This window comes from Podarcis bocagei (genome assembly GCF_964188305.1).
Source record: "Podarcis bocagei genome assembly, chromosome: 7".
Taxonomy (NCBI): domain Eukaryota; kingdom Metazoa; phylum Chordata; class Lepidosauria; order Squamata; family Lacertidae; genus Podarcis; species Podarcis bocagei.
In genome coordinates, this window is record NC_138132.1 from 8,380,742 (window position 1) to 8,390,975 (window position 10,234).

At 50.3% G+C, this 10,234-nt stretch overlaps 1 protein-coding gene across 1 annotated transcript in view; it reads left to right on the top strand.

Moving 5' to 3' along the window:
- The window catches only part of LOC308591478 (uncharacterized protein), a gene marked incomplete at its 5' end in the record, with an annotated part of 53,644 nt that extends 43,691 nt beyond the window's left edge, over positions 1-9,953 (top strand). The window contains 5 exons of the mRNA XM_081202244.1: positions 89-202; positions 1,400-1,446; positions 2,905-3,081; positions 6,435-6,576; positions 8,154-9,953. Coding sequence (XP_081058370.1) covers positions 89-202; positions 1,400-1,446; positions 2,905-3,081; positions 6,435-6,576; positions 8,154-8,515 — 842 coding nt within the window. The 3' untranslated portion in view covers positions 8,516-9,953. The remainder of the gene's footprint in view (positions 1-88; positions 203-1,399; positions 1,447-2,904; positions 3,082-6,434; positions 6,577-8,153) is intronic.
- Positions 9,954-10,234: the final 281 nt, after the last annotated feature.

The window sequence follows — 10,234 nt, forward strand, 5'->3', positions numbered from 1 at the left end:
CTGATCACTGTTGGAAGCTGTTGGTGCTGACCTCGGTGGACCTTGGCTCTGATTTGGCTTGGCCAATTCCCCATGTTCTTGTTTCCAGATGTGAACGAATGCCAGAAGAACCCATGTCTCCACGCGCGTGGGTGCAAAAACCTCATTGGGGGCTATTTCTGTGACTGTCTGGACGGCTGGACTGGAACAAACTGCAACATCAGTAAGGACGGGGGACCCCAGTGGGGTGCGACATGCATTCAGAAGTGGGGGCAAAGTAAGCCTTAATCTGGCTGGCGCACTGCAATTTGTACCCGTAGCAAGGAGAAGGGCTGTTACCCAGTGATAAGAACACATCCGCACCTTAGCAAGGCTAGGGGGAGACTGGTGCCTGAGACCTCAGAGAGACCTTTGTCCAATCAGATGAGAGAATAGAGCCCTGGATGGGTGACTGGTGAGACTCTGAACCAGGCAGCTATCTTCCTATAGACATAGAACTGTAAGGCTCTCGTCACGCAGCTGCCGCCTTTGGAGGACTGGGGATGCCCCATCACAATTCTGGATTTTCATCACGTCAGGGTGCAGGAGGGGAGCAAAAGAGAAGGCAGGTGTTAAAATGGCGGTTTTAAGCAACAGTAGAGGTTTGGCTAAAGCGGGGATGGAGGTGTCGTAAGGTGGATTTGTAGACCAGAAGTTGCCCACTGCTGCTTTCGAGCCAGACAGCTCAGCTGAAAACCATCCTAGCCTTTTGCAATCTGGCTGGCTTGCTTCCTGAACATCAGGCACACGACTGAGGGCAGATCCACACCACCAATTTAAAGCACACCCCACACACATTTAAATCCCATGGCCCCCCCACCAAAGAATCAGGGAACTGTAGTTTGTTAAGGGTGCCAGGAATTGTGGCTCTGCGAGGGGAAAACTACAGTTCCCAGAATTCTTTGAGGAAAGCCACATGCTTTAAGCCACTGGAGGCACTTTCAATGCATAGTGCGGATATGATGTACGACTTTCTCGTTCCGGCAGACATTTTAAGGTGGTGTTTGGTTTTACGGATAAAATGTTTACTGTTTTATTGGCCTGTTTTCCATAGGTAGTTTTTTATGTACACCGCTGAGAAAGGGGAATAATCAAGGGGTATAGAAATGTCTTAAACCAGTGGTTCCCAATTTAGCGAAGTACTGCGGACCGGCTGTTTTTCGAAAGTCAAGCCATGGACCCCTTTACTTTTGAAAATTTTGATATCTCTATGGTAGTTTTTGTTATGTGAGTTGTGCCACAGAACCCTTAAATGGATTATGTGGAAGCACCCATTGGGAACCACTGTCTTAAATAAATAGTATATTTCTCTCACGGGAACTGGTTAGAACTTCAGTGATCACACACCCATTCTCTACTTTACCCCCTTATTCCCAAATAGGAGAAAACTCTTGCCGGAGACGATGTCGCAATGGAGGGACCTGCCAGGTAAGTGTGTGGGTGCTCAGGTCGGATTGAAAGAGAAAATTTTCAAAATCAAGAATTGGGGGCTGCCATTTTAGGGATGCTACCCTGAGAAATCCACCCAACTCTGTGCTGGCAGAGACTTCCCGCCAGGTTATTTTCATCCTCTCAGCCTTGCCGGCTTTCTTGGACCACTGCCCGTTCAAAGGCGGATTTAGCTCTTTGCTAGCAAAAACACCATCTCCACAGACTGGGCTGAATGTCAGGCCCAGTTTGGCCCGCCATCTTGATTCAACATGGCGCCCAAACAGAGACACAGATTGCCTCCCCACCAACCCCCCAGGAACCCTTGTGCCGACTTTGGCAACGAGATATCAAGAGACAGCCGAACCTATAGAGAACAGACAGGATGGACAACTTTCCAAAATATATAGTAGATGGGTTGCTTCAGTATAAAGTAGCTTAGGTATTCTAGATCCGTGATATCTGCCAGCCCATGATCTTTCTGTGGGCCTGACGTCTGCCTGGAGGAAGACTTCCACTTGGTAATCCTCACAGAACTCTAGCCCAATGCTTGCCATTAATTTGATTTTGAATTGATTTTAGAATGAATTGGTTTTAGAATGCTGTGTTACTTTTATTGTTGTTAGCTGCACTGAGCCCGGCTTCGGCTGGGGAGGGCAGGATATAAATAAAAATTTATCTTTTCCACGCACAATTCAAAGTGTTGGTGCTGACCTTTAAAGCCCTAAATGGCCTCAGTTCAGTATACCTGAAGGAGCGTCTCCACCTCCATCGTTCTACCTGGACACTGAGGTCCAGCGCCAAGGGCCTTCTGGCGGTTCCCTTGCTGTGAGAAGCCAAGTTACAGGGAACCAGGCAGAGGGCCTTCTCTTGTGGAACGCCTCCAACCAGATGTCAAAGAGAAAAATAACTACCAAACTTTTAGAAGACATCTGAAGGCAGCCCTGTTTAGGGAAGCTTTTAATGTTTAATACGTTATTGTATTTTAGTGTTCTGTTGGAAGCTGCCCAGAGTGGCTGGGGAAACCCAGCCAGATGGGCGAGGTATAAATAATAAAATTATTATTATTATTATTATTATTATTATTATTATTATTATTATTCGTTCTGGCATGGGGAACCTCTTTGACTGCAGATCCCACAAGCTCAACCCAGCGTGGCCAATGAGCTGGATGACAAGGGTTGTGGTTTAGCAATATTTGGAGGGCCAGTTTCCCTTTGTGCAAGTTCATCTGTGAGTTGTCCGCAATTTCGTTTAACGGGATCCTCTTTAGCCCATCTGCGTTCTTCCTGAATTGCGGGGAGTTGGTATGGATGACCCTTGGGTCCCTTCCAACAACTCTTTGACTCCACGATTCCTATGCCCCTTCCTCTGTTCCATAATTCCCTTCCCTACGCAACTTGACGACTCGCTAATGCCAGTTCCTGTCTCTCTCCTCCTCCTCTCTGTTCCCAACAGGTGAAAGGCGGAAGGCACCTCTGCACCTGCCGGGAGGGCTACACAGGCGCAGAGTGCGAGACAGAGCTGAGCTCCTGTGGTGGCGCCCCCTGCCTGCACGGAGGGCAATGCCAGGAGATGGAAAACAAGACCTTTCTTTGCAACTGCCCTCCCGGGCTTAGTGGCAGCCGCTGCGAGGTACTGAATGAATTTTATTATTAGGGTCACAGACCAGTTCCGGCTCACTTACTATATCAGGAAAATCATAAAACACAACAGGAATCCACTGAATTGCAATTGGGTATAACAGAGACAGTACAGTTATAGCGGCAGGTAAAAATATATGTTAAATCTTGATCACTAAAATATAATCTAAAGTTGACATTTAAAACCTTTAATGCTGTATTGTTTTTAACTCGATTGGAAGCTGCCCAGAGTGGCTGTGGAAACTCAGCCAGATGGGCAGGGTATAAATAAATTATTATTATTATTATTATTATTATTATTATTATTATTATTATTATTATTATTATTATTACCATTTTGGTAGTACAAACTGTTCCCTAAGTTTTAAGGCAGTCGCACAGAATTTGGCCACCCTTAGCGTGATCCTTGTCCTCTACCAGGAGTTTTAGACATTGAAGTTTGGACCCGTTTGGAGATTTTTGTATAACAGGAGTGATAAATACCGAGCGTATATCCCCGTAGAAACGGCAGCATAACAAGACATGAGAGACAGTTTCTACCTCCATCAAGCCGCGGAGGCAGACTCATTCCACGTATGGTTTACCCTCGAATCTGCCCTGCAATAAGGCAGATGGCAGCACATTGGTCGCTGCGAGGTACAGTGGTGCCTCGCAAGACGAAATTAATCCGTTCCGCGAGCCTCTTCGTCTAGCGGTTTTTTCATCTTGCGAAGCAAACCTATTAGTGGCTTAGCGGATTAGCGCTATTAGCGGTTTAGCGGCTATTAAAGGCTTAGCAGCTATTAAAGGCTTAGCGGCTATTAAAGGCTTAGCGGATTAGCGGCCAAAAGGCTATTAGCGGCTATTAAAAGCTTAGCGGATTAGCGGCTAAAAGGCTATTAGCGGCTTAGCGGCTTAGAAAAAGGGGGGGGGAGTGAAAAAAAATCGGAACACTTGCAAGACGTTTTCGTCTTGCAAAGCAAGCCCATAGGGAAAATCGTTTTGCGAAGCAGCTCAAAAACGGAAAACCCTTTCGTCTAGCGGGTTTTCCGTCTTGCGAGGCATTCGTCTTGCGGGGCACCACTGTAACTGTCCCCTGCTCCTGGGGTGTCTGGGGCTTCTGTGAGGCAAGGTCAAAGCACCCAAACTAAAACTCTTCAGTTCCTAAAAGGATCACAGGGCAAGGGTGTTGAGACAGTGCTGCGCTGATCTTTTTCATTAATCTGGGTGTTGTTTTTTGTGAAGCCTCAAAAGCTGAGCGCGATCCCCTGTGCCTTCATAGAATTGCAGAGATGGAAGGGACCCCGGGGGTCATCTAGTCTAACCCCCTGCAATACAGGGATCTCAGCTAGACTGTCCATGGCAGATGGCCACCTGTAACGTGTATGGGTTGCTCGTGCATAAGTTGCCGCCTCTCCAGGCTTTGTTGCCTTGCTAAACCTTTCAGTCTGGGCAGCCCTTCACTTTGTGGCTGCCTCAGTCGCTAGCAGAATCCGTCAGTGGGCGTTTCTTAAACCTTTTCCAACATAAAAGTTGTTTGACGCCAAGTCTCCTCCTACTCTCCCTGCGCGGAAGTCTTCTGCGCAGGGTGGGCGTGGGTAGCGGAGGACCCGTGCTCTCCCCGCTGGTGTCCGGTGAAGAGTCCTGGAGCCCTCTCGCCGATTCCCCCATCAGCCCCTCTATATCCCTGGTGTTGCGCTGATTTGCTTCCCCATCTGCGGAGCTGCCTCTCTCCCTGCTGGGCCCTTCTCCAGCATCATTTGAGAGCCTTCCCTCCGCCTCTAGCTCCGATGTCAGTTCCCTGACATCACCCAACCTCTGCTTAAAAGCTCCAAGGAAAGAGAATGCATCACCTCCGGAGGGAGCCTGCTGTCTAACAGCTCTTGCTGTCAGAAAGTTCTTCCTGATGTTTACTCTGAATTTCCTATCTTGTGGTTGGAATCCATTTTTTCAGGTCCTACCTGCTAGAGCAGTGGAAAACACATCTTCCATGTGAAAGCCCTTTGGATTGAAATGGCCGTGATAATAATAATAATAATAATAATAATAATAATAATAATAATAATAATAATAATAATAATACAGTGGTACCTCGGGTAACATACACTTCAGATTACATACGCTTCAGGTTACAGACTCCGCTAACCCAGAAATAGTACCTCAGGTTAAGAACTTTGCTTCAGGATGAGAACAGAAATCGTGCTCCGGCGGCGCGGCAGCAGGGGGAGGCCCCATTAGCTAAAGTGGTGCTTCAGGTTAAGAACAGTTTCAGGTTAAGAATGGACCTCCAGAATGAATTAAGTACTTAACCTGAGGTACCATTGTAATAATACAGTCATACCTCGGATTACAGACGCTTCAGGTTGTGCGTTTTCGGGTTGCGCACCGCGCCGAATCCGGAGGTACCAGAACAGTTTACTTCCGGGTTTCGGCGCTCGCACATGTGCAAAAGTGCTAAATCGCACTTTGCGCATGCGCAGAAGCGCCGAATCACGACCCGCACGTGCACAGATGCAGCTCTGTGGGTTGCGAACGTGCCTCCCACACGGCTCACGTTCGCAACCCGAGCGTCCATTGTAATAATAATAATAATAATAATAATAATGATGATGATGATGATGATGATGATGATGATAATAATAATAATAATAATAATAATAATAATACTACAGTGGTACCTCAGGTTAAGTACTTAATTCGTTCCGGAGGTCCATATTTAACCCGAAACTGTTCTTAACCTGAAGCACCACTTTAGCTAATGGGGCCTCCTGCTGCTGCCGTGCCGCCGGAGCACGATTTCTGTTCTTATCCTGAAGCAAAGTTCTTAACCTGAAGCACTATTTCTGGGTTAGCGGAGTCTTTAACCTGAAGCCTATGTAACCTGAAGCGTATGTAACCTGAGGTACCACTGTAATAATATTTTTACAGTTTATACCCCGCCCACCTGACTGGGTTTCCCCAGCCACTCTGGGTGGCTTCCAACATATATAAAAGCGTAATAAAACATCAAACATTAAACAACTTCCCTGTATATCATATCACCTCTCCGTCTTCTCCAGGCTAAACAGTCCCAGCTTCCTCATAAGGCTTGCTTTCCAGAACCTATGTTTTCGTGCAGTGCATTCACAAAGTTGAATATGTTATGCAAAATGCATGCAGATGCGCTCACTTTGAGTGACGTATGCATTGCAGAATGTTGCCTGGGCAAATTGTGCCTTTTCAAGGGGGGGGGGGAGAAGAGTGGAGTCCAGATGGTCATCTTTACAATCACCTCCGGCGATCTGGAACATTTTTGCCCCACCCGGTTGCAGCCCCCTCTCCACCCCTCCGCAACCAATTTGTGACCTTGTTGTTTGGATCCGGCAGGTCTTTGTGGATCCCTGCTCCTCGAACCCATGTCCCGACAACGCTTCCTGCGTGGGCAGCGAGGGCAGCTACGTCTGCTCTTGCCCTGAAGGCGCTGCTTGCCGGCAGCTGCGAGAGGCCTGCCTCGACGGCGTGTGCCAAGGTAGGTGCCAGAAACTGCTGGCGGGGCCCAGGGTAACGCTGTCAGAGTGCTATAGGGGAGTTCAACAATGGCTGCCACTTGTATACACCCCCCTCTCTCTGTCCTCTGAACAAGCACTGTCAGGGTTCAAGGGCACATTCCAGACCGATGAAGGTTGCAAAGTGAGGCTGGTGAGGGGCAGGCCTGGGGAAAGCCCTGAGGGGCCGCATAGAGAAGCCTGGAGGGCCATGTTGAACCCACAAACAAAGTGTCGAAGAGCGAGCCAGCAGTAAATCACACCATTCAAAGTTGGAGTTAACCGTTTATTAGCCAAAAAACCAACGATCTGCACAGCCTTGGTTGAGTGTCAGGCCTAAGGAGCACAGCAACTCACCCTGGTAGGTTTGGGCCCATGAATCAGTTGCCAAGGCTGAAAGTCCCTGCCTTCCCACAGCAGGCTATGTCCCCTCCTCCCCAAGCAAAAGGAGACGGCGTATTTCATGCCTCTTCTGGTCCTGGGAGACCAAGCAGGAGGGAAGCTTGTTGAAGCAGGAGTGTAGCCTTACTGGAGTTCACCGATTGGGTCTGCGTTGCTACGGGACAGGAGGAAGGAAGTCAAATGACACTGAGGTTAGTTCAAAGAGTTTATTCTGCTCTCCGGATAGCAGAAGGCACTTGCGTGGTGAGTCCAAAGAAATCAGAGGTTACAGGCAATATATATATCCTCCAGGCACCCTCTCCCTCCTTCCCCAGGACTCCAACCACGTCAGCCTATGTACGCAGGTTGACATCGCATATGTTCTTGCTCTGGTATTCTTAACCATAAACGGGTATTCCTTCCTGTACTTCTGACCATAAAAGGGTATTCCTCTTCCTACTCTTATCTTGGAGGAAGAGGTCGTCATCTCCGAGAACACGCTCTGGCGTTGTTCCCGGACTTAGGTCTGTGCGTCTTTTGTGGCCAGGACATAAGATAAGGCACAGACATGTCTTCTCTGTTCTACTGGTACAGTCAGGGTCATTCCTTGCCGTGACTGATAAAGGAGAGAGTTTGTTTATACAGCTGTGTCCTTGTTATGCATTTGCTCAACAGCTCAAGTTTTATGCATTTTAGAGTGCTCTTGGAGAAACAAGAAAAGGGGGGGGGGTTGAGTCAGTTTGACTGCACAGAAACCCATTCCTTCAGGAGGGGGTGGGACTTTCTGGTTTCCTCACCAGCCTGCCCAATCTCTGCCTCTTGGCCCTGCTCCTCTCCAGCCTCTGCTTCTGCCTCTGCTTCTGGACTGCTCTCTGCCACAGACTCTTCCAGCTCACTAAGCCCCATTTCCTCTTCAGGCGATTATGGGAGTTGTAGTCCAGCAAAACATCTTTCCCATCCCTGGAGAGGCCAAGGACTGAACTTTGGGCCTCCTGCTCTGCTTACAGAGCCCTGGGGTGATTTGAGACCACCTTCCTCAACCCGCAGCCCTCCAGACTACAACTCCCATCAGCCACGCTGCCTGACCGAGGATGATGGGAGTGGTAGTCCGAAAGACCAGGTTGGGAATGCCTGTTTTTTTTGTTTCCCAAGGCCTCATTCATCCTCCTCTCCCTTCCAGGCGCCGCCAACACAACAATCCTCTATGTGCTGCTGCCGCTGGCTGCCCTGCTCGTCCTGGCGGTCCCCACCTTGGTCCTCCTGGCGCTGTGGATCCACCGCAAATCCCGGGGGACTCCTCCAGCCGCACCGGAACCCGCCACCAACAACAGCCTGCAGCCCGACGCCGTCCACCTGATCCGCAACTTCACCCACGGCGACGCCGAGCAGGGGGCCGGGGAGGAGGAGGCCACGGCCAAGGCGGGGCGACCCCCAGGAACGCGCCCGTCCTGCGGGCTCCCAAAGACAGACATCTCCAACGAGGAGAGGGCCAAACTGAACCGGCTGAACGCCGCCCCAGCCTTGCCAAGGCCTCTGCTCTGACCCAGCGGGAGAGGGGACGGTGTTTCAGCTGTGTGCAAAAAAATTAAAAAGGCGGAGAGGGGAATTGGACCCGCAGAGGAGGACTCCGTCAGCACTGCGATCAGGGGCTAAAGAGCCCAGTGGCACTGCCCCCCCAAAAAAGTGGGGTGTGCGAATCCCAAAGCACCTTCCTGACCAATCAAGCCTTTTGTAGTAGGAGTCCGTCCACACTTGCCCAGCGCTGCTGTATTTCTGACTTGGAAAAGATGCCAGGGTTCCTGTCTGCTTTTCACTTTAGGGCAGCGAGGAGCAGCTTCTGTGAAACACGTGTGCTGGCAGGCGGAAGCCCAGCAGGTTGGGTCACCGGATGACGACCCCACTCCTTAAAGGGGGATCGGTTGGGGAGATTAGTTCTCTGGATGCGAGGAAAGCCGTCCCTCCAAACTTTAGTCTGGCAAAGGCAATATGGAAGCCGGGAGGATTTTGGCTCCGCTGCCGGACTTTTCTCAGAGAGTCCAGGTTGGCCGGAGGACAATGAAAAGTCACCTTGCCTTGCTTCTGCTTCCGAAGGGGTTAAAGGGGTGTGTGTGTCTAATTTGAATGGAGAGAAGGGATTGGAGGAGCTGGGCCGCGCCCATCTGGACCTAGCCACCGATTGGCTACATGGTCCGGAAAGCAACATTATGGAGTGCAGGGGGGCCAGGGCGGAAGATTGCCTTGTGGCCAAGCGTTGCTGACAACTGCCGGCCGTTTTGCCACGAGGGAAAACAGGAAATGCCAGCCCTTGCTTCCTCCTCTGCCTGAGGGGACTGGAGGAGGACCAGGGAAGGCAGCAGGGGAGAAGAATGGAGACCCCCGAAAAGCAGGCAGAGGGGGCTGGTGTTGACAAAAAGCGCAGGAAGCAGCGAGTGCCACGCTCCTTGGAGGGCTGGATCTGCCCCCCATCACAGCCTGCCGCCTGAGGCAACTGCCTCATCGAGCGTCATGATGGGCCGGCCCTGCTGGGAGGGGTGGCAAATGTGCCAAGGAGAAGCCCGTCGAAGGCCCTACACCCCCAACAACTGTATCGGCCATCTCTTCTCACGGGGCATCAAAGCTAAGATCTCCCTTCCTGGATCAGATAAGAGGTCATCTTTTCTGCCTATAATAGCCTGTCAGGTGACTCAGAGGATGCTCCTGTGGGGGTGGGCGCACTGTCCCCCCCCCATAAGCCTAGTGCCTCTGTGCGCCTGGATGTTTTAAGCCAGGGATGGGGGAACCTGTAGTCCTCTGGGTGTTACTGGACTACAACTCCCATCCGCTCCAGCCAGTGTGGCTGTTGGTCAGGGATGATGGGAGCTGTAGTCTAGTGAACGTCTGGAAGGCCCAGATTTAGTCCATCATGGTTAAGAGTCATTTGGTGCAAGACTTTCCGTCCTCGAGAATTTTCCTAGCCTCCGGAAGCAGCAGCTGGTTAGTTCTGGGTACAGTGGTGCCTCGCAAGACGAAATTAATCCGTTCCGCGAGCCTCTTCGTCTAGCGGTTTTTTCATCTTGCGAAGCAACCCTATTAGCGGCTTAGCGGCTTAGCGCTATTAGCGGTTTAGCGGCTATTAAAGGCTTAGCGGCTATTAAAGGCTTAGCGGATTAGCAGCTAAAAGGCTATTAGCGGCTTAGAAAAAGGGGGGGAGCGGAAAAAAATCGGAACACTTGCAAGACGTTTTCGTCTTGCAAAGCAAGCCCATAGGGAAAATCGTCTTGC